The sequence below is a fragment of the Arachis ipaensis genome, chromosome B10 (genome assembly GCF_000816755.2).
Source record: "Arachis ipaensis cultivar K30076 chromosome B10, Araip1.1, whole genome shotgun sequence".
Classification (NCBI taxonomy): domain Eukaryota; kingdom Viridiplantae; phylum Streptophyta; class Magnoliopsida; order Fabales; family Fabaceae; genus Arachis; species Arachis ipaensis.
The window spans coordinates 117,159,696-117,184,277 of NC_029794.2; the positions used below are offsets into that span (position 1 = coordinate 117,159,696).

The 24,582-nt window shown below is 39.7% G+C and overlaps 2 protein-coding genes and 2 pseudogenes across 4 annotated transcripts; 2 read left to right on the forward strand and 2 right to left on the reverse strand.

Annotated features, from left to right (window-relative positions):
- Nucleotides 7,631–10,230, forward strand: LOC107621519 (prefoldin subunit 6). The gene is made up of 6 exons (XM_016323547.2): nucleotides 7,631–7,804; nucleotides 7,922–8,013; nucleotides 8,085–8,155; nucleotides 8,255–8,379; nucleotides 9,136–9,196; nucleotides 9,941–10,230. The coding sequence occupies exons 2-6, from the start codon at nucleotides 7,932–7,934 to the stop codon at nucleotides 9,995–9,997; spliced, it is 396 nt and encodes a 131-aa protein (XP_016179033.1). The 5' UTR covers nucleotides 7,631–7,804; nucleotides 7,922–7,931; the 3' UTR covers nucleotides 9,998–10,230.
- On the forward strand, nucleotides 11,340–15,600 carry LOC107621518. 3 transcript variants are annotated; one of them, XM_016323543.2, is made up of 4 exons: nucleotides 11,340–11,483; nucleotides 11,887–12,000; nucleotides 12,568–12,704; nucleotides 15,315–15,600. In XM_016323543.2, the coding sequence occupies exons 1-4, from the start codon at nucleotides 11,384–11,386 to the stop codon at nucleotides 15,429–15,431; spliced, it is 468 nt and encodes a 155-aa protein (XP_016179029.1). In that variant the 5' UTR covers nucleotides 11,340–11,383; the 3' UTR covers nucleotides 15,432–15,600. The 3 variants fall into 3 exon arrangements, with proteins under 3 accessions (XP_016179029.1, XP_016179030.1, XP_016179031.1); XM_016323544.2 differs by having other exon boundaries at nucleotides 12,568–12,672; XM_016323545.2 differs by lacking the exon at nucleotides 15,315–15,600 and adding an exon at nucleotides 12,762–13,436 and having other exon boundaries at nucleotides 12,568–12,672.
- Nucleotides 17,036–23,427, reverse strand: LOC107621104 (annotated as a pseudogene).
- The window catches only part of LOC110268473, a 5,259-nt pseudogene continuing 3,418 nt past the window's right edge, over nucleotides 22,742–24,582 (reverse strand).

Genomic DNA, 24,582 nt, shown 5'->3' on the forward strand with positions numbered 1-24,582 from the left:
TTTGGTCTGTTCGAAGACTCCTACCATGGGTTTAAAGATAAGTTTTTCAAAGTCCGTCCCGTTAGAGGTCGCCATCCCTTTTGATTATCCTTGAAGGGGGAGCGCCTCATCCCCACTTACTGGAGCTTTGGGGCGGGGTCAAATTCTTTTATTAAGGTGACATATAAGAGGATGTCCTCGGTAGATAAGCAAATAGCCGATGTGCTATTTGCTATTTTTGAAAAGAACCCTGTAAATCCTCATCTCCTTATGGGTGAACGGGAGGCAGCCAGGAGCTATATCCGTGAGTCGTCTTGTTTTCTATTTTTGTGTTGTTTATTATTGTTTGCTTTACACGATCTAACGGCTGATGTGTTTGTTTGTTGCAGTGGAAATGTCTGCTACGGTGACGGGTCTCGAGAACCTGATGAAGACCTTCTTTTCAGAAAGTGACGACGAGAAAGCTGAGGAGAAAGATGCCGGGAAGTCGGTTGGACCTTCTGGGGAGAAGGAGGACCAGACTGAGCCCCCTCCCCAGGATACCGATATGTCCGGTGTGAACCCAGAGGGGGCGCAAGTTTCTCCCCCTCCCGAGGTCATCGTTGGCGGGCATTCGCCCTCTGCTCCTCAGGTAGATAACGATGTGGAACTCATTCACACCCCTAAGAGGCGGAGGGCGTCTTCGAGCCCGGAGGGGGCTCTTACCATCATGGAGAGGAATTTCGATGCCACAACTTTTATTGACTCGCAGCTGATCCCTGGGATAGAGGAGCATTTCCACGGGACCGACCTAGCCGGGCAGGCGAGATGGATGTACCGGACTTTGCTCCGGGGGGCCGTGATAGCTCGAAAGGCTGAGTTCGAGTTGTCGAGAATACAGGCCCTCTGGAGGAAGCTCGAGTCTTCTGTCAAAGCAAACAATGACTTCAAGGCGCAGGTTGAGCTGCTTCAGAGTCAGTTGTCTGAGATGGGGGAGAAGCTCAGGGCATCCGAGGAAAAGACGACATCTGCCGAGGAGAAGTTAAAGGCTTCTGACGAGACGGTGGCCCGTTTAGCTGAGCGAGAGATGACCTTGGAGAGCCAGCTGAACACCGCCCAGGGGCGTGTGGTAGCCTTGGAAAAGGAGCGGGACCAAGCTGTGTCGTCGGCTAAAGCCGATAGGGTCGAGGTCGAGGGGCTTAGGAAGAAGCTGAAAGCGACCAAAGAGCAAGGGAAGAATGCGATTTCTATGACTGAGGACGCTCTGAAGGCTCAGGTGAAGATCGTGGCACCAGACTTTGACACCTCGGCTATTGGGGTCTTCAAAATGATCCAAGACGGCAAGATTGTCGACATGCCCAGGAAGTGACTTCTTATAACTTTAAACATTTTGATGTGGATTTGTTGAACGTTTGTTACGTGTTTTGTAATTTGATACTCCGTAACATTTATGTTAGGTTAGCCGTTTGGCCGAGTGGCCGTTACTATCTTTCGCCTTGCTCGTCGTATTATTTTTGTTACCGCCTTTTTTGTGGTGGGCTTATTGCTTGTACCCGTTTGTCGTTTTTACGTTGGTAACGATTCGGACCGGTTTGGTCGTGTTGTCGCCGTGTTAATTATGGCAATGGTCCGCCTGGCTCTCGGGGTGATCAGTCCCGGGCTGCCGTTTTAGGACGCAATTGTGTGAAGCACGTATTGGGAAGTAACAGATAAGTAGGAGAATATTTTGACAAGTGAGAATTAATTGTCAGCTAGGCAAGCTTGTTAATATGGTGAGTATTCAATAAGAGTAAATAGCTAGAAAGTGATTAAAAATTAACATGTGAACAGAACAAGCATGCATAAGTCCGTTAGGCCTACTGATCGGCTTACCCATGTCAGGAGTAGAACCTTCTCAGGTTACCTGCATTCCATGTTCTAGGAATTTCTTTGCCGTCAAGTCTCTCGAGCTTGTAGGCACCCTTGCCAAGCACTTCTCTAATTCTGTAGGGACCTTCCCAATTTGCCGCCAGCTTTCCTTCCTCGGGGGTCGGCAGACCGACGTCGTTGCGTCGCAGAACGAGGTCTCTTTCCCCAAAATCCCTCCTGAGGACTTTAGCGTTGTATCGTAGGGCTATTCTTTGCTTCAACGCTGTTTCTGACAAATGGGCCATCTCCCGTGTCTCCTCTACCAGGTCCTTTTCTACCGCTTCGTCCACACCTGTGAGCAGTAGCCGCGGGCTCGGTTCACCGATTTCGACGGGTATCACGGCGTCGACCCCGTACGTTAGGCGGAAAGGGGTCTCCCCCGTAGCGCTTTGCTCGGTCGTTCGGTAGGACCATAGGACCGAAGCGAGCTCGTCGGCCCATGCACCTTTCTTGTTGTCTAGGCGTTTCTTGAGGCTGAGTAAGATGACCTTGTTTGCGGACTCCACTTGTCCGTTTGTCTGGGGGTGTTCCACTGAGGAAAATTTTTGCTTTACCCCTAGGCCGGTGAGGAACTCCGTGAATTTCTTGTCAGTGAATTGTGTTCCATTATCCGAGATGACGACCTCTGGGATGCCGAACCGTGTTATCACCTGTCTCCACATGAACTTCCTGCAATTAGAGGAAGATATGCTGGCCAACGGCTCAGCCTCTATCCATTTGGTGTAGTAATCGATGGCCACTATGAGGTATTTGACCTGTCCTGGGCCAACCGGGAAGGGTCCTAGAAGGTCGATTCCCCATTGAGCGAAAGGTCGTATAGTCGTTGGAAGGCTCAACTCGGAGGCCGGCGCCTTGTGGAAGTTGGCGTTTTGTTGACATTTTACGCACTTTCTAACGAATTCCCTGGAGTCCTTCATCATTGATGGCCAGTAGTATCCAGCTCGGATGAGCTTTGCCCCCGATATGGTGGCCGCAACATCCTTCGTGGACTTCTCTAAGTACGTAGTCCGTCTGGTCGGGGTGCAAGCACTTCAATAGGGGCTGGCTGAGCCCCTTTCTGAACAGTTGCCTTTGTATGATTGTATATCTGGCCGCCTCCCTTCTCAATGTTTTGGCCGCCTTCTCATCGTCAAGCAATTTGCCGAATTCCAGAAAGTTTATGATGGGGTCCAACCACGAGGGGCTTGACTCCGTCAGATGGAGGGCGACCGTTGGCTCCTTCACCATGCCCTGGATGAGAGACCGGTTACCCGCTCCTGGCTTCGTGCTCGCTAGTTTGGACAGGAGGTCCGCCCGTGTGTTCCTTTCTCTTGGGACGTGTTGGACCGTGACCTCTTGGAACTGACTTGTCATTTCTTTAACCTTTTCCAAGTATTTTTGCAGGAGGGGGTCCCAGGCTTGGTAGCTTCCGTTTACTTGCGAGGTGACGACCTGTGAGTCACTGCATACTTCGACCTTCGTTGCCCCGACTTCCCGAGCTAGTATTAGTCCGCTTAGGAAAGCTTCATATTCCGCCTGATTGTTCGATACAGGGAACTCGAACTTGGTCGATTGCTCGTAGATGACTCCTGCCGGGCTTTCTAAGATGACCCCGGCTCCCCCGGACGTTTGGTTGGAGGCCCCGTCCACGTGGAGCCTCCACCGTGTGCCCATTTCCTCGGGGGGATCACCCGTGACCTCAACCAAAAAGTCTGCCATTGCCTGGGCCTTGATTACGTGCCGGGGCTCATACTGCAAGTCATACTGGGAGAGCTCGATGGCCCAGGTCATCATCCTACCAGCCAAATCAGGTTTTTGGAGTACTTGGCGAATTGCCTGGTCCGTCCTCACGACTATACGGTGACCCTGGAAGTATTGCCTTAACCTTCGGGAGGAAGTTAGGAGTGTCAACGCCAGTTTTTCCAGTTTGCTGTACCTCAGCTCGGCTCCTTGTAGAGCCCTACTCACAAAGTAGACCGGCTGCTGAGCTTTCCCTTCTTCTTTTACAAGCACCGCTGCAAGCGCTTCCTCTGTTACTGCCAGGTAGAGGTAGAGTGGTTCTCCGGCCCTGGGCTTCCCGAGCACCGGAGGGGCTGCTAGGATCTCCTTGAAGTGGTTGAATGCCTCCTCGCACGCCGGGGTCCATTCGAATGCTATTCCCTTTTTCATCAGATTGAAGAAGGGTAGGGCTTTTGCTACCGATGCGCCGAGGAGTCAGTCTCCCCGCCAATCATTGGACATCTTTGATACAACCCGGGCTCTTCATCTAGAGAATCGCTTGGCACTTCTCGGGGTTGGCTTCTACTCCTCTTTGGGTGATCATGAATCCCAGGAACTTTTCGGCCTCCATGGCAAAGGCACATTTGAGCGGGTTAAGCCTCATGCCGTGTTGCTGGAGGGATGCAAATACGCCTCCCAGGTCGCTCAGGAGATCGTCTGGTCGTGTGGTTTTTGCGAGGATGTCGTCCACGTAGACTTCCACTGTCTTGCCTATAAGCTCACTGAATATCTTGTTCATCAATCTCTGGTATGTGGCGCCAGCATTTTTCAGACCAAATGGCATTACTTTGTAGCAATAGGTCCCTCCTGGCGTTATGAACGCCGTTTTTTCCTCGTCGGGTCGGTGCATCGGTATCTGGTTATACCCAGAATAGGCGTCCCTGAAGCTCAGATACCGGTACCCCGCCGCTGCGTCGACGAGTGCGTCAATGTTGGGCAGGGGGTAGCAGTCCTTAGGACATGACTTATTGAGATCAGAGTAGTCTACACACATTCTCCACCTCCCATTGTGTTTCTTCACCAAAACTACGTTCGACAGCCAGGTCGAGTAGTCCAATTCTCGGATGAACCTTGCTTCAAAGAGGCTGGCCGCCTTCCTGGCCACCTTCTCTGCCCTTTCTTGTGACATCTTTCTCTTCCTCTGGGCCACTGGCCTGGCTTCTGGTTTGACGGCCAGATGGAGTGACATGAGCTGGGGATCTATCCCTGGCATGTCGGCTAGCGTCCAAGCGAAGAGGTCGGCATTGGCTCTGATCATCTCCATCAGAGGCTCCTTTAATTCATGGGGAAGGTTTCTATTTATAAACGTGAACTTCTCGTCCCCATCACCAACCCTGAATTTTTCCAAATCCCCTTCTGGCTCAGGTCTGGGCTTATCTTCTATCCTGGCGTCCAGGTCGGCGAGGAAAACTCCTGAAGCTTCTTTGGATTTTTTCCTGAGAGAGAGGCTGGCGTGGTCGCAGGCGACCGCCGTTTCCAAGTCTCCTCTAATGGATCCTACGGATCCGTCATCAGCAACAAACTTCATCACGAGCAGCTTCGTACTAATGGCAGCCCCCAGGTCGTTGATGGTTTTCCTCCCCAAGATAATGTTGTAAGCTGTGGAATCTCGTAAGATTACAAAATCGGCCATCACAGTCCTTCGCCTTTGCCCTTGCCCCACGGAGGTCGGGAGCGAGATGATTCCAACCGGCTTGATGAAGTGGTCTCCCAATCCTACTACACCGTGCTGGTGGGTCGCCAGATCGGTATCTCGTAGTCCCAGAGGCTCTTGTCTCCCTCCGTCCTGCCCTTCAAAGGTCGGGGTTTCGTCAGTATCCCCTTCTCTGCTATCTGTTGGTAGACTTCCGTGATCGGTGCCGTGAGGGGGTGTAATTGGTGAATTTTCCGACTCGGGGGAATGGCTTCGAGGCTTTGCTTGGGCCACCGTCCCTGGCGTGTTCCCTTGGTTTCTCTCTGCCTTCGTAGTGCCGGGCTTGGTTGTAGGCGGGCTGCCGTTTATTGGCAGCCACGACCCGGCTTACTTCCTCGTCGTTGATATACTCCTTAGCCACGCACTGGATCTCCTGCATTGTCCAGACTGGCTTTGTAGTAAGGTGCTTCCTGAAGTCCTCATTCAGGAGCCCATTCGTCAAGCATAAACTCGCCACTGAGTCCGTCAAACCGTCAATTTTCAAGCACTCATCGTTGAAACGGTCCAAGTATTTTCGGGTCGGCTCCCCGGCTCTTTGGGTCACCCCTAGCAGATTGATCGGGTGCTTGGCTTTTGCGATCCTGGTTGTGAATTGAGCCAGGAAGGCATGGCTGATGTCGGAGAATTGGGTCACCAAGCCCTGCGGGAGGTTATTGAACCACCGTATTGCAGGCCCCGCCAGAGTGACCGGGAAAGTGCGACATCTTACCTCATCTCCTACTCCTTCTAAGTTCATCCTGGCCTTGAAGGCCGTTAGATGCTCCAGGGGGTCCTGCGTTCCATCGTACCTCATGTCCGTCGACTTGTCAAAATGCTTTGGCAGCCGGACCTCGAGTATGGAGCGGTGGAATGGGGTGGCCCCTATTATCACGTGTCCCCGGGTGTTCGTTCTCCCTTCGTTGTTCTCCCGACGGGCGTCTTCGTCCCCTCAGTTCGTGGTACGCCGCCCTTCGCGCCTGGCGTAAATGACGGGGTCATGACGCCTTCTCGCGCGTCCTCTCTCTCTAGTGCTTTCTGACTCGCCCTGGGGGCTAGGCGTGCGCCGGGAGCGGCTCTTAGAGCGAGAACGGGAGTGACTCTGTTCTGGGGTGCGCTGGTCGCGTTCTCTGTCTGCTAACCGGCGCTCTAAGTCTTGCATTCTATGGCGTAGCTCTTGCATTATCCTGGCGTGTTTGTCGCCAGTCCCCCCGAAGGGGCGTCTCTCGTGCGCCTGGGTTGCGTCCCTCAGAGGGGGATCTCGGATGTTGTTGGGTTCCCGTCCCGGCGGCGTCGCCTCCAGGTACGGCCTCGCGGCTCGCCTCCGTTTCGAGTAGCACGAAGTCCATGGACGAGTCCCCACAGACGGCGCCAATGTTCGGTAGATCGGTTGCTGAACGGTTCGGGTTATGATCCAGGAGGATGGTAGGGGCTCGTCAAGTCACAGACTACCAGTCAGCGGTATGCGAGGTCCCGAGTACTTCGCGTGAGAGGGGGGTGCCACCTGCAAAGACACTCAGACGCTCTTGTCAGTAAGGTGTGCAGGCGGATAGGGTGATAAAGTATGTGACGTACCTTTGGAGGAGAGCAAGCCTCCCCTTTATATATTTGTCAGAGGTGGGCCCGATGAGGACAGGTCCATGTTTCCAGGGAGGTTATCCCATAGCTGTGCATGAGCTGTCCTGGACGCGTGTCCGGGTCGTTGCGGGGCATGTGTCCGGTTCGGGTGGCGTCCGGGTCGGGTCGACCCGCAGGGACTCTGGGCCAGGCCGTAACAGAACCGCATCTGGTCCCTCGGCCGTAACTATAGTTGAATTTATTGTTGAAATGATGTTTATGCTCTCTGCAATTGTTTAGTTAAATTGTTGTCCCACACTTTCTGTTTGTATTATTATGAATTATTTTTGGTATTGATTTGTGAAAGATACACAAATGTAGATATAGATGCAAATCAAAATGAAGGAAATGTTGGTCAAGCTTCAAACTTGATTTATGAAGATATAGATATCGACTTTTAGATCACCTCTTGAATTTGATTTACTGATTGTGTTACCTTTTGTTTTTTCTTGTTCTTTAAATTGAGAAAGTATTTTGTACTATTGACTAGTTTATTTTATTTTTTTTGCATCATTTGTTACGTCTAAAAATTGATATTTGATTGTTATTAATATATTTATGAAGACATATATTTGAAGTTTTAACTTTTGATTTTAATTTTATTTTTATAATTTTATATTTTTATTTAATTATGACCGAGTCAACCGAGTAAATTAGTAACCCACTGGTTGAACCAGTGATCCGAGAACCCAGTCGTATGACCTGGTCAATTACCGGTTTCTGATAACTATGTTTTCTTGTACTTCTTCATACTGCACCTGCCTGAAGCCTTAAGGCATACCTGAATCTCTCTGACCTTCTTGTCGCCGTCAAGATCTCACGCCATCTCTCCGAGCTCTGTTGATATCTCTATTACAGCGTTGCTTGCCGTCATCTGCCACCTCCTCCATCCAGGTCAGAAAACCCTTGATAGTAATAAAAAAACAATGCACTAGTCTCTGCCTCCATGAGAAATGTAATTGTTTGTTATGTTAGTTCTTATGACCAAATATTTTAATTTTGAAATACTAGAGAGTTGAGAATGAGTTCGTTGAGCAGTGCGGTGCGAGATCTTCAACGCGAATTAGAGAACAAAACCAATGATCTCTCCAAGCTTCAAAAGGGTATTCATTCGTTATTCCTTTGTATCCCCGTCTCTTTGGTTTTTGATATATTAATATTCTTCCAATTTCAGATATTGCAAAGAATCACCAAGTTAGAAAGAAGTACACTGTCCAACTTGGAGAGAACGAATTGGTCCTTAAGGTATAACCTATCCCTAATCCATTCCTATTCCCAATTACCTCAGATACTATATTTTTCATTTCTTTTCTAACTTTATGTTTGTTTGTTTTGTTAATTAAGGAATTGGATTTATTGAACGAAAATGCAAATGTTTACAAGCTGATTGGTCCAGTGCTGGTTAAGCAAGATTTGGCTGAGGCCAACTCCAATGTCCGCAAGAGAATCGAATACATCACTGCTGAATTGTAAGATTCTTCTCTCTTTAATTTTTTCTCATGTCTATTCCTATTGTTTGCGTTGCAATAAAAAGATTGGATTGGACTGTGTTTTTATAGCGTTTGTTAATTGTATTTGGAGATACAAGTTAGCTATCCATCAAGTTTATTATTTAAGGAACTCACTAGCTAGTTACATAATCAACTTAGTTGTATAACTAACTCGTATCAACAATACATTGCAGTTATTGGTTGATATCTGCCAATAGCATTTGATTGTGAAAACTGGAAAGTGGAAACCAAAATGTTGGGCAACTAAATACCAATGTACAACAACTACCATACCAGATATGTGTCTGTGCAAATTCACTCATCGATCAAAGATATCCAAAATATGGTGTCCAACCGATGTATAATTCTATTGCTAAACTGAAAATTTTCCATGTAAACACCATTTATCACTTTTAGCAAGTTCGGAAGTGAAACAAGAATTCTTTGAAATGCTGTTCAATTTATTATTTTATTTAGCTGAGCGAGAGTAAGTGGTGAAATTTTGTTGTAAAAGTTTATCGATACCAAAGCCTGCCATATCTGATATCTGCCAATATCTATTCTCTCTGCTTCCTCCATCAACTTCATTTGTGATGCTGCTTTATTGTTTATGGCTTGCCGCGTGTTTTCTTCATCATTTTCACTTTGTAAATATTTCGATTGGGTTATCTAAGTTAGGCATTTTATAACATTACTTTTGTGAAATATAAGTGTTAAATGGTCTCTGCTTGACAGGAAGCGTCTCGATGCAACTGTTCAAGATTTGGAAGAGAAGCAGAATAGCAAGAAAGATGCGGTTTGTACTAGCTCTTCCATGCTTATTTGTGTAGTTCTAGTTTCATCTTCCTTATGGTTTCTTTTATTGCACTTGGATTGTGATACTTAACTCAGATAAGTTGCGTAGCCTCCATCTCAAGATCATAAAGTTACATTTATTTAAACCCCTTAAAATTGCCCTTGATTAATACAGCAACAACTACATTAGTTGTTGAGAACTTAGAAACTCTGAAATAGTATTTCAAAATAACAATGTTTTGTCTCAAGGACTTGTGTAACCAACACTTTTAAACACTGTATTGGTAGTTTAAATTTCTCAGTCCTCAGAGTTCCGAGACTAGTGTGTCTGATATTGTTTTATTATTCAGGGATTACTCTCTTACATGACTATTCCCGTTCTTTTATAAGGAATGATAAAAATTTCAATTATTTATTATATGTAAAATGATCTTTTGCGAAAAGAATAAGAGATTCTAGTAGTTAACAAAATAATATTTGGTGATTCATCCACCTTATCCAGTGGGAGTTCCAACCCTGTTACTTTGAATTGGGAGGCTTAGTGAGAAATAAACTAAAATGAATAATGCTTGAGGATTATTTTCTGGATGTGATCATTCATTGCTACTTAAGAGGACGGACAATAAATTGTGTTTTATTTGTGTGTGAACATGCTTGGATTGATTTGTTATTGCTCACTTGATGTTATATGGATTCTAAATAATGATTGATTGCATATTTTTCTTCATTTGCCATCTTGTTGTAGATACTAAAATTGCAACAGAGAATTCAGTCCCTTCAGACTTCGAAAGCCAAGGCATAATCCTCGCCGACAGATTGTTTTAGCGTTGTAATAATTTTACTCTGCTAGGGTTGTATGTGCTTTTGTGACTCTTGTTTTGGACTGAAGTTGCATTTTAGGGGTGTTTTATAAATCCTTTTGAAGTGCTGTTGTTAGTTAATACGATATCCATATCTTTGTTACTACGAGAAAAAAGTTCCAACCAATCTATACAATCGTGATCATCACAATAGAAGAAACATCAATGCTAACTTAGTAAGGTTGTTGATCGTCGATGATTGGATTGAACCGGCCAGTTTGACAAAAAATCAACAGTCTGTTCTGTTCGATTTTCTGTCAGGACCAGACCTAGATATGATGAGGCTACTACGAAATATTTACTCATGGATGGGGCAAGTTTTTTTAATCTGGTTCATGGTTTCTCTTGGCTCTATGGTTCATCTGGGGGACAGATCGAACTTCAAGAAATAGTGAATGGTCTTATCAATATACAAATGTATAACTCTTCCGGAATCCTAATTGTGCTTATATTCATCATTCTAGAAATTGGGTGAATCGGTCATTGAGGGTCAAACCTAGTAAAAATCGATCAGTTCAAAGTGAACTGCTTGCAGACCCGTGCGGGTCCATGGTGCAAGGGTGCACCTCTGCAAGTTCACTGATGGAACCGAGACGCTTACGCTATTGCTGCAGTGCACTTTGTCCCCTCTCAAGGCTGTTATCTATCATTCTATTCTATAGCCTTGCTTCCAGACCAAGTTTACACTTATTATGATGTGCACTAATATACATATTTTTAAAATCTTCAATCAAATGTTATTTTTGATTTTTTATTTTATATTCATTTTTTCTCAAATCAATAGTATTTTTTAATTGTAAAAAATTCTTCTATTTTTATAATTATATGATATTTCTTAATATTTATTTTAATAAATACTTGAAAAATAAACTAATTATTTATATAATTATTTAATTATAATTAAGTCAATTAGTTTAGATGACCTGTTAAAGTACTCTGATCAAATTAATTTATTTTTTATTTTTTTATTTTTATCAAAGATAGGAGACTCGAACCCGCAACCTCTTAATTGAATATGGGAAAATTATGCCCGTTGAGCTATTATTCATTGGCCTCTGACCAAATTAATTACCAATTTAATTTTGATGATTATGTATAAAATTTTGAACTTGTTATTTATTTATAAGAATGTGAATGAATAAGGTACATAGAATTTAAACTCTATTCCAACCTTATTTGCATCTTAATTTTTTCAACCTGATCATATTCGATTCAATCGCTGAAAAAATTTATTTTCATTCAAATATAATTTTTAGTTTTTCAATATTTCATAGTATCCTGTAACACAAAACCCGTGGAATCAACAAGAATTGCAGAGTATATTCGAAATGGGCGCTGAAAATGAAGAAGCCCCTGAGAGAGAGCTCAACACTTTGCCTCCTTCTAATGGATGGAAAAACCGCATCTTAATCCCAACCCTTCTTGCAGGTATCACTCTATTCTTATCTTCCTTCTATCATGTTCTCTATGATGAATATTTACTCACTTCTGGTTTAATTTTATATTTATTTTTGATATTTGGAGTTTTACGTGTTGTGTGAGAGAGAGAGAGAGAGAGAGAGAGAGATCCTATTTATTTCTGTCAATCCCAGTGCAACCTATGTGTTTGATTGTGAACTTTTATCATTCCTTTTGGGTGTCTATCATGCCTAATTAATTAATTAATCTAAACTGCTTAAATTGGAGGATCATGCCTAATAGTCTATGATGAATCTTTACCCATTTCTATTTTATGTTTAGTTTTAATGGGAATAGATAGAATGCTACAGAGTGTTGATACTGGTCTCTATTTGTTTTTATTTGTTACCTTATTGATTGTTTTTGGGATTAGGGGTTGCTGGTGCTGGAACTGGGTTAATCTCGAAGCATCAGAAGAGTCTTGGTCTTGCAAATATTACTGCCAGCTACGCTGCTAATTTTGCCATCGTCACTGGTTGCTATTGCGGTAATTGTTTGATTTTCTTATGATCAGATCCTTATCAGTTAAGAGTTTTGTAAATATGTTTTCATGTATTGTGTTTGATTATGTTGTTATCATAGATTATGACAGTTTGTTGCATTATACTATCTTATACTATTGTATGGACTTCGATCCTTCTTAATTTTCACATAACAGTATCATGTGATAAGAGAAAAAGATAAAAGTTTCAAGTTTCATTGCTAGCAATACCATTACCTGTGCAAGACAACTTATTTGTGTATTTGTCACTTTATTATATCTTCTTTCTATGATCAATGTCATTCTAAATGATGGTGCTGCCCTCCTCTGCTTTTGTCAAATTAGTTTGACTTCAACTATCAATTTCAAGGGCTCAAATTTGATACATTTTTGTAAAATATCAGCATGTTTGTTTTCAGTAAGAATAAATATCGTAAATCTTCAATTATCTGTGTTAGAACTACATCTTTTAGTCAAATATCAACATTAGAAGTGTGGATGGAGCATGAACATTTGATAATTCAGGTCATTATTTTGGATTAAATTGCAACTATGGTTTGTCTACATTGTCAGGGGCACGAGAATTTGTGACAGAAACTAGAAAAACAGGACCTGATGATTTATGGAACTCTGTAGTTGCTGGATTTGGAACAGGTGCTCTTCTAGGGCGTCTGCAAGGTCTGGTTCTGCTTTTTGCACTCTCCCTCTTGGTACATGCTGTTTTTTGTTATTGTAACAATGATATAAATTTCATGTTTGCTTGACAGGATCACATATTTTATAGAGAAAAAGATTTACTTTCAACTTTTCCACCCTATCCCCTTAACTCTTTTTTAACGATTCCAACATATTTATATAGTTTGGCTTTAATAACTGGTTTCAAAGATGATTAATCATGTTGCTCGTGAACATAGATTTGCGAGTATCACTCTATTCGTGCTTAGGGTAATATGTTTAGAATTTAGATTACATTCAAACTTCCTTTCACAGGGTTCATCTAATGTAGAAAAAAGTGTATATTAAAGCAGATATGTTTAAGTTTAGATGTTGAAAATGGAAATAAGGATGAACCAGTTAGACCGAAAGAGAGGAAATTAAAAAATAATGACACAATTCAATGTTGGAGAGTAGAACAAGAATCAGAGACACACTCAAGCAAAAGAACTCAAATTCAATAGATAGGAGCAGGGATAGCAGTTGACGTTGGTAGAAATCCCCGCCACCTCATTTGTTCATCCTTAATCTCCATTTCAGGATGTCTCTGAACTAGAAAAATAATGTTACTAAAATTTTAGAAAGTTAAACAAAGAAAGTAAAACGAATATATTTCTATAAGTGAGCTCGGACAGAGAGAGAGAGGGCTTGATGACGAGGACAGAGAAGACGAGTTCAGGGCCGACGACGGAGACTGGCTTGATGATGACGATGGAGACTGCGACGCCAACAACTTCGAGCAGACCTTCTGGCGACGTCGAGGAGAAGAGGATCCAGGAGGCTAGGGCCGATCAGACCTTCGAGAGGCGACGACGTCGACCGCTGTCTGTCACCGCCGGCGGCGAAAGTGGTGGCGTTCTGATAGGGTTTAGCATGGGCAGGTGAATTGTGAGAGAGAGATAAGGGGGGCTTTCGTTGGTGAATTGTGACTTGCGAGAGAGAGAAGGCGTGTTCTGCTTTTGTTTTTTAGTAATTCAAAAAATCGAAAATAAAAGTGTGTTCGAAATACCATTGAATAGAATTCTCAAACAAAAGAATTTTTTAGTTTGGAATACAATAAGCCGAAAACTCAGGTGAAGTTGATTATATCTGAAAATGAAAATTTAGTCAAATTAATTAAATCATTTAACGGTTCTTATATATCAACTATACGTAAAATTGATTGTATCTAAATTTTCACCATATAATAAAAATGTTATTTTCAATTTTTAAGAGAATTTTAATTTTCACGTGTTCAAAATAAATGAGACAAAAAAAATTGATTTGCAATTCTAGCATTATGAAAGATTGAAATATTAAAATTATTCTTAATAAATACATATAAATAAATAAAAAATTACACAAACAAAATAATAAAAAACACACTATTCATTTCATTTATCAAATTAATTATTTTAATTATGAATTTAAATCTAAAATAAAATTAAAATTTATTTTTAAAAAAATAGAATCTTTAATACTTTTTAAACACGAGGAATTGATTGGTTCAATCGGTTTGATAGATTTTTTTACCAATCTTTTCTTCTTTTGTCAGGTGATTTTTTTTTTTGTCTCACAAGAGACCCATTTACACTTTTTAATTTTAACATGAAGATTAGAATGGAATAGAACTCTGTTATGGAGACGTGTGGTGTCAGCGATGGAGTAATCGGATGGTGCAAGTTGGAGATGACTTATCGGACGGTCCAATTTCCTGGTGACAAAATGGACTATTCGAATTGTTCCTCTCCAGCCATATGTCGCATGCGCGTTGCTCCCCACAAAAAGGTGCCCCTTTAACCTAACACACTCACTTTACTACATTTACACCCACCTTCCGAGTCACTTTCACCTTCATCTTCACCCAATAGGCATTCTCTCTACTTCTTCCTCCTTGAACAAGTTCTGCTTCATCTACTTCATTGAAAAAAAAATTAAAATGTCAAAGAAACAAAAATCTAGAGATGTTAATCGTCCTAAACTTCATGTTGTAAAATATTTCAGTCATTCTGATTATATAAGTTTATTAATCGTAACAATAAATAAACTAAATCGGTATATAATTTTTTTTGGAATAATGTTGATAACTTCGATTAATAATTAGGATTTGTAAAATATAATGTATTTGCTTTTTTGGTAATAATTATTTGTTTATTGTTAACTTTTTAATTGACATAAATATGTTATTATAGTTGAGGTTTTAATATTATTACAATAGAATATTATTAGTTAGATAAAAATTGGAAGTATCTATTAGTTATTATTATTTGTAGTAAATTAAAAATAATCTCTAAGATTATTAATTAAATTTAGAAGTTAAAATATTATTACTTAATAAATTTGATTCAGTAAAATTATTTGTTTTAATTAGATTTAGTAAAATTATCTATGATAGTTGTGGAATTTTAATTAATATTTCTTGTTTAGTTAATTGTGAAATTTTTTCAATAATGTAGTTAATTAATTGATAGGTTAACATAGTAATTACTAAATTTAGTAATTAACAAAAAGTTTAGCATGAGATTAATAAATTAGTTGCTATAGTTAGAAAATTATTATATTTTAGTAGTAAATTAGTAATTGTTAATGATATGACCAATAATTTGTTATGTTTTTGACTTTTGTAGAGTTTATGGATGTTGACATGTGATCACTATGTCCCTTCGGATCGGTACAACGGCACTTCGTTTGCGAATGCATTTGCCACGTCTATCACATTTGGAGCCATAGTGCCGTCACCTTGATCTTCATCTCCGATTGGAGTAACAACTTCGTAATTGCTTTCGAACTCCTCCTCACTGTCACTATTGTAATCTTCCCATACAATATTTCGGTCGGCCTCAGATTGTTCGAATTCAATGTACAACTCGATGAACGAGATTTGAGCACGACTTTCAATATACGTTGAAAACATCTCTTGCATACTCGCTTCGTCCGTTATATATTTAGTTTGAAATTGAACGAATTCACCAAATACTGGTATGTGATATCTATATAAAATACATGATATTTTTCTTGACATCTCAGAATCTATCTTCTCACAAATCACACCTTTGAGCTCTTCAAATGAGATTGTGAAAGGAATAACATCTAACGGATCTTCACAAATAAATTTTACTCCTTCAGATGTTTGTAATAAAATCTGACCAAAATAATACACTTTTAAAAGAACTCTATCATCTATTTCTTTCACTCACCTAAACAGAAACAGAAACTTTACTATCAATTTTTTTTCTTCATACCAAAGAAGAGAGATACGGGAGCATAAGAAAGAAGAAGAACAAACCGAAGAAGAAGAGGGATCTGATAAGTAGTTTACGCGTTACACACACACATATATTTATAAATCGGACCAGCGATCATTAAAAAAAAATATAATAATCAATTCGAACCGTCCGATTTGATTTTCAAAAAATTTAAAACAAAATTAATACATATAGAAGACGGATGGTCCGATTAGCTTCTTCTATCAAAATTCAAATCTTCCCTCCATGCAAAACGGATTCGTCCGATTTGTGAACAAAATTTTTCACCCAAAAAAATCAAATGGTCCAATTTCTTCATACCAAAACTCAGAAAAAGCTCTCCCACATATTTGCCTAGCACTTCCAAAATCCATAACAAAACATAACACATGCATAACTTCCATAACCAAAAAAATGACCCACCAATTCACACTAAACTTAATTGAATAGATCGGTCCACATCAATTTTCAGAAGATTATGAAAATCTTCGCGGAGTTTATTACGAAAAAACGTGTTCATCACTTCACCCAATCATATAAAGCATATTGCAATGACATTTATTGAAAGATGAAAAATAAAGTCTGACAAATAAACTCAATAATCACTGAAGAATAAATCTCCTTAATCACAAATCAGGCAAATAATTCAACTTTATCGTTCTTCAAGCGTGATCAATAATCACTGAAAAATAAATCTCCTTAATCACAATCATATACCAAAATAGCTCAAGAATAAATCTCCTTAATCACAATCATATACCAAAATAGCTCAGAAAAACTTTGCCAAAATTTGAAATTTAAAAAATTTAAAGGAAATAATTGATTAATCGAATATGAAGGTATCATAAAAGTAGAAATAACGTAATATTATTGTCACTTCGTAGCAATCATTTAATATTGTCTTGTTGAATCATTAGATACTTCTGTTTTTTTTTTCATTTATTAAAAAAAAATTAATGCAATTTCAGCCTGCACACCATCTTAAGTTTGCAACTATAAATGGCCACCCATCGAATACAAAAACATCAATATATATATATATATGTAAAAATGAATTTGAACACTACACCTTGATCTGTGCTGGCATGTTTTAACACAACATATACTCTAACAGATATCTAGTGTAGATTACAACTCAGTAGCCTGTAGAAGGAATGTGCTTCCACGTCACTGGCACTGCTCCCTTGTAAACATTTATATGTACACAGACAGAATGCAAGTCTTACATGAGTTGTGTATGGAGTATGGACTAACCACCATGAACTGAACTAGCATTCATTGAAAGAGAATGAACTGTCCTCAGTGCTATACATAGAGTTATCACTTAAACTAAAGTTTAGTCGCTCTTGATTCCATTTTACAATCTCTAGCATATTTAAGTGCTGCATCAACTTAACTGCTATGTGATGGGACGCTAGCTGAGCAAGAGAAGAGTTATTGTTAATGCTGTTTTTGTCTCCTATTCCTCTTGCATGCGCTGTATACCTGTAATACCTGTAAACCAAACAATGAATGAAAAGCACACTACAGATCAGAAAGCTTTCATATCCGCTCTGCACATGTCATTCTTTCCACTAAAAAACTTTTCATTTATGAGGGCATATTTAAGTTCATAAAAGTAACATTTTTCAGATGTTTAAAGATAGTTTTCCAAACATATGAATGCATCATTCTTGGAAACATATGTCAACTTTTACACAATAAACCTGACTGTTGCATTTTGATAGCATGCCTCTGTGATCTAAGCATCAATGAAGTAAAAGAAAAAACCGTTCACCAGATGTCATTTGACTATAAATACATTCATGTTGGTAGAAAGAACCTCCATTTTGTTTGATAAACATAACAACAGCAATAGCAGAGAACCAGAGCATAACACAATCACTTTCCGATGCATTTATGATGGGGATAAACTTTTCATCAACTTCATAGACACCCTACTCCTACAGTAGGTACGCTGTATTATGCTAAAACATGATAACAGCAATAACAGAACATTTCTCACATATCATAATTGGCAACTAGTTAGCCACAAAACTTTTGGCTTACCTAGCAAAAGAATCATGTAAACCGATGGTATCAACAGTTTCCTCAGGAGTTGATGTGGGAAATGAGAACTCCACACAAGCCAGTCCATTGGATGAAGTAACTCCTTCAGCATAGAGAGTATCTAAATCTGATGGCTCATAATCAGCCCTCAATATCTCAACAACCTTAACAAAGATTTTACATGTCATAAACATTGTCCTTGGGCAGCACAAGATTCTCAAGCCACTCATCAAGCAATAATTTTCAAAAGAAAAGTAAAGAAATATATGCAATAATTATAATAAATAGATAGAAATATGGCACAAGAACTTCATAGACACTCCTGATGAAAAAATATTCGCTTAAAAGGAGAATAAGTTTATTGGTTTGGCATCATATAGATTATTTAGCTAGCATAACTAAAAGCATAAAAGAAAGGGGTTGACGACCAGCCAAATAATTGACCTAAGAAAGTATAAAGCATATGCTAGGCTCATATAAACTCTCTATATGGAACTTAAATGCTTTCTATAGCACAACCGTCACTTCCCTTGATTAAGGTTCTCTATAATAGAATGTTCTGAATGCAGTAACCAAAACCTTTGATTAGAATTAACCTAAGCAACAAGTAAAAATCATTATCCCTACCCTCCATCAGTTTGCTCATTTTTTATTTGCACAGGGTCCTAATTGATTAAAGATAAATCTGTTTGATATAATAGATAGAATTTCCTAAACTACCAGAATCAGACAAGATATTTATATATTCAAATAAATAATAATTACTCTTTGGAACAAAATAAACATTACAAAAAGATTATGTTGTGAAAAGTTATTGACATTTTGAGATTTCTTATACCCAGAATTTTAACACTATCATCCATAAGAAATTCTTGCCTAAGCACAAATTTACCAGCCTGGAGTTCTTAAAGAGTGCCTTAATTAGCTGTTCCCTTTCATACATATCATAGAGTTAAATATTTATTTATCCTACTCAATAGAGGACTCCAGTATCTAGTCACAAAATCCACCCATGTCTTTCTTAAAGTTCTCTCACCGCCACCAACTCAAAAGACATCCTGCTCTTAGCATTTTCATCCATAAGCAAGCAATTATATAAATATGTAAATGTCAGCCATACGATCATATGGAATCAAAGTGTCAAGAGCACATGTACACGAAAAAAAAAACAAAAAAAAAAAACAAAAAAATGAGCTCATACCCGCTCTAAGAAATAACTAGCAACACTTGGTAGCATTTCTATTTCTCTTCTTCTTTTGTAGGTAGCCTTAATGGCTGCACTACTCCACATCTCCTCAATCAATGGTGCATATTCACGAGTAGTTGCAGGAAAGATGGCATCAAGTTTGCCCGAAGCCATAGTTCTCAGCAGCCAATCAGAGAAAGCTTTTAGCCTTGTGCCAATGGAATAGATCGTCTTGTTGTTTGAACTGTTGTTAACCACAATGGAATCATCCAATCTTTAGTACAAATGGACAAGCAAAATTTGATATTTCTCTGCTTGATATACAGTATTTCCTTTTTACAATTCTAAATTTAATTTGAGCAGCATCCCATAGTAGTAAAGTCCTATGTGTGTGTGTGTGTGACAATTTTCAATGTTCAGTCTACAGTTGTCACTTTGGATGGAACAAGGTAAGATATAACTATTTCATTTTAGTACACACTAAAAGTTGTGACCCATAATGGCACTTGAAGACATTTTAGACACTAATAATACACACCAATTCTGCACATATACAAGCTTGCTGCAAACCATTTTAATAGGGCTGAAGAAGGATTGAGTTGAAGCAAAACAGAAAGAATGTGAAGTTGAGATAATTGACAGAATTGAAGATTTTGTATATTGAATTGAATATGGGTTTTCAGCATATGACCTAGAACATTATGATGAATTTATATACAATTAGAGGTTACACACTCCACACGCATATAGTCTTGCATAACTTAAGTAACTACCAATTGCTCAAAACAGAATTGATAACAGATTGAAAACAGAATTATGGAATTGGTAAGCCTCAGTTGCTTGTCTGTGAAGGAAGTCTCTAAGCTTCATTACATTTGGATGACCAACTAGATGGTGACCATTTGATGCATATTAAACCATGTCTATGGTGCTTTAGAAGGAAGAAAGCTAGGCCAAGTAGTCAATTTAGTAGAAGAAAAAGGAGAAATTGAACTCATACCTGTAGAATCAAGTACATCAGATTGTCTTTTCTTCATATTCCACAGACTTTCTTCCTCAAAACGCTCACACCTTCAAGTAGTAAACCAATATAAGAATATACGTTCGTTTGAATGGTCAACTTTATACTTTCACGTTCTTCTTTTGAGAAAGGGATGTCTTTGTAAAGTATCTTGGCCTGCCATAACCATTTACAATTCTCTAACTATATTTATTTCTTAGCTTTTAGCAACAGATATCTTATTCGAGAAAGAATCAGTACAAAGTAGGAAACTGTTGCCCAATCAACTACACTACAACATATCACAAAAAGAATTATGACTAACTAAGTTTGTATTTATGTTTAAACTTTAGACTACTACTCCCAAAAGCATTTCACATGTCAGTTTTATAAGTTACATGAATTATCATTTTGTTGAGCACACTTACCACCCACATTTGTCCAACATAATCTTCCCAACTAGTAACTAACAAATGAAAAATCACCTGCTTAAAAATAGCACTTGTTCCAGATCCACCATAGCCAACTAAGAGGAGCTTCTGAACTATTCCATGCTCAAGGTAATCAGGAACTCTTTTGCTAACTGGACTGGAGGTTCGTTCCCCACACAAAATTAAACATTTAGAAGGAACTGGCAGGGACAGTAAAGCACATACAAGCTTCGTTCCAGACTATACAAGCAACAGAATACTGTGTTATAATGAAAGAAAACAAACAAAATAAGACAAATAGTCTTCACAAAACAAAAAATAAATAAAGAAATAAAGAAAAAAAAAGGAACATCACCTTTCCCCATATATTCCCTCTTATATTTTTCTGTCCCTCTTCTTGGTATGAACCATCCTCATTAACCCAAAAATGTGGGTTACCAGCGCATTGAACTCCTGCCAACTGCCAAACAACAACAATTTTGTTCAACAACGAACAAGTTATTAGGAGTTTAAGGCACATCCTTCTAAATTCCTTCAAAAAATATTTTCCTTTCATATAATTATGGAATATAATTTTAACCTGCAACATTCGGAGCTCGACTTCTGTTATTTCCCTGCCATTGATGTAAACCTGCGTGTTCCCATTGCTAGCATCCGGCTTGATTGGACCCCCAACATTCAGATGGGGACTGATAATTCTGCAAGGCTTCTGTCCTTCCTGTGAAATTCACAGAAAACAATCATGATCCACAACAAATCACAAGCAGTTAACCAATAATCAATGATACAAATGCATATAAAAAAACAGAACAAACATACCTCTCCCCAAAGACCAGATACTTTATCATACCAATAACTCCCCGGCTTAAGCTTCTTCGGAGGAGCAGCGCAGTTCTGCAACGTAACCAGTTCCTCAAACGAAAGTGGCCTCCCATTGACACAAATATACTCCGGAGGAAGTTGATTCACCTCACAAAACCTCTCAGCCTTCATTATCTGCCGAACCTCCAACTCATTAAGCAACCTCCTGAAAATCCTAGAGCACTTCCCTAAACTCTCTCTTTTAGACTCATCAATTGGATACCCAATACAATCAACACACTTTCTTCCTTCAGGCATTGAACCCATAGCATCAAGCACGCAATTCCCACAATACTTTGCAGAACAAACCAGACACACCTCTTTCTCCGTGAACCTGCTACCCTTGAAACACCGGTAGCACAAACCTTTGTTTCCATTAGTCACAGGAGCCGGCTTAACCGGTTCACATTCATCGACCAAAGCTTCATTACGATTACCATCACCATCAGCATCATCATTATCTGAATCATTATTAACAGTGAAAGTAAGAATAGGTGCACGTTTAACATCACACGCATATTCACGTTCGTCGTTAAAATCTGCATTCTTTGCAGATGAATGACTAGACGATTCGAAATCCAAACTCAATAAGGAATCGGTGAACGCCCAATTTGAATAGTTGAAATCTGAACTCTCCTTCACGCCATGCAAGTTTCTCAACTCGTGCGATTGTTCCTCGCTGCTGAACTCGCCCGCGTCGTTGCTCCGACCGGCGCCGTCTTCGAAGGCGATCACAGAGGTCGTAGACACGGTGGTATTGCTGTCGCCGGAACCGACATTGCTGCTTCGGTTGAAAGCTCTCATGGAAGCAGGAGAAGACGCTGGTCCTGTGCCGTGCGGTTTGAGCTCCTTGTTGAATCTCGTGCTGCAGTTCGCCGGCGCCGGCATCGGATGCGCCATCGGAATAGACATGTCGACGCTTAGCGACACATCCCGGGGAATATCGAGCCAAGATTGATGAACGTAACGGAACCGTCAACATGGAAAATAAAAAATGGAAGCTCTTCAAGCACATCTAAGGTTCGAACCAAAACCACAAATTAACATTTCAAAATAAAGGGAAAAAGTGAGTTTTCTTTCTTTCTTTCTTGCTTTCTTTATTTCTAAACCAAAAAAAAAAAGGTCGCCTAGGAGTTTGGAATCTGATGTAAACAAAGAAAAAGAACACCGACTGTAGTAAGAAGAAAGGTGATGAGTGAAAGTGAGAATGAGATTTACTAGCAATTGTTCCCCTAAGCCACGGCTTGATGGTGAAGCCAAATGCGACTCACCCCTCTGTGTGTTGTCCTCCGTAACAGGTAAATTGGTGAGTTGGTGAGTTTGGGTTATGGGTCTCTTTGTTCGTTCGTTTTTGGGCCATGGGGATAGTCTAAAAAAAGGTGTTGGGTTGGGTAGGAGGATAATTGATGAAGTCACCGTCGTGTTTCGTGGATTAAGCAGAACCGCCAGCATCATCGCCGTTCTCTGCAGGGGCTCTTCTTCTCCCTCCTACATGGATACACACCAGAACTTTCTGTGTCGGAGGAGACCATACCCGATGACTTGGAGCATCATCGAAAGACCCATCTTTTGTCATGTTCAACGTTGACATTTCCGGCCTCGCGGCGCAAATGATGAGAACAGTCAGCAAATGCGGAGCAGATTTGGTGGCAATGGAAACTAAATCAGAGCTGCTCCTTCTTCTGCGTTGTGAAGACTGACAGAAGCGCGGTGAGCGAGAGGAGCAAATGGAGTTGCCAATTGAAGGAAGAGCGAGCAGTCATTGGAGCGCATCAGAAGAGGCAAGGGGAAACTGATTATCTGGGTTGGGATGAGTTTGTTGGGGATGGGTCTTTTTGTCCGGGTCGGGTTCTTCTTTGAGTTGTGATCCGGTTCAGTTGGGCTTCTCTAATTGGGTTGTACAATTAATGCTTATTGTGTTTAGGGATGGAAATAGGGCAGGTCTTATGGTCTGTCATGTACTCATTTGGCCTAAGCTTGGTCTACAGCTTGTTATAGTTAATTTGTAAATAGATTGTACATAATAATAGTCAATTTGCAAATAGATTGTATGTATAAGTAATGACTTATCAACAAAATAATATCATACTTTAATTAAATTTTGCATATTCATACTTACAGAAGGTGAATATCATACTCTAAATCCTTACATTTAGCCATGAACATTTTACTCTCAGTCATTATAGTGAGTCAGCATGCTTGAGATCGAAATTAACTTCATATAATTCAAATTCTACATTTCAAATGGCACTCAAATTTATGCTATATGAACTTTTATCCAAGGAGGAGATATTATTGGTTTGCTCTCTTTATATAAAAAATGTTAATAATTTCAAATTCTTAATCATTGTCACCACCACAAAAAAATATGTAAACAATTTCAATGTCCATCCATATTGATTACCAAACGAGCTTTTAGAGAACATGATCAACAGGGAAGAATAAGTAATCCTAGCAAAGAATCATTGTTCAATATAGATATTCTACTTTCATCTCTCAACAAAAAATACTCCATTTTATGCAATTCCAATGAGTCTATAGAGAAGTAATCTCCACATCTGCACTGATAAAACAGTTCCAATGCTTCTCCGTCATCTTCAGCCATCATATCCTCTAAGCTTAAATCTTCTGCAACATCAATAGCTTAGACATCACGCCTTGAACTTCGAAGCTCATTATCATAAAATAAACAAGAGCTTGAATCGCCAAGAACTTCACACGCCTTTTGTACTTTGAGAAATCTATCTCCACTAGTTTGATTGCTGCCGGATGCATCAGAAGATTTCAATAGCTTATCAGGATGCAAACTGAGTATGGCGGAGCGGTAACTAACACGAATTTCTTATTATTTATGTAATTAAATTACTTTTCAATATTTTTGCTTCTATATTAAATTACTTTTAAATTCTTTAAAAAAAATACAATTTAAAACCATATAAAAGAGCCGTTATCGTTCTCATAATTTATCAACTATAATATTAGTTTCCAAAGACAATTAAAAATAACCTAATTATCTATTATGTAATGAATGACTACAATCGGTTACAAACAAATAATATAACCCGTCACAACACAAATAATATAAATTTTAAATACAATTAAAACTAATATAATTGTTTATTA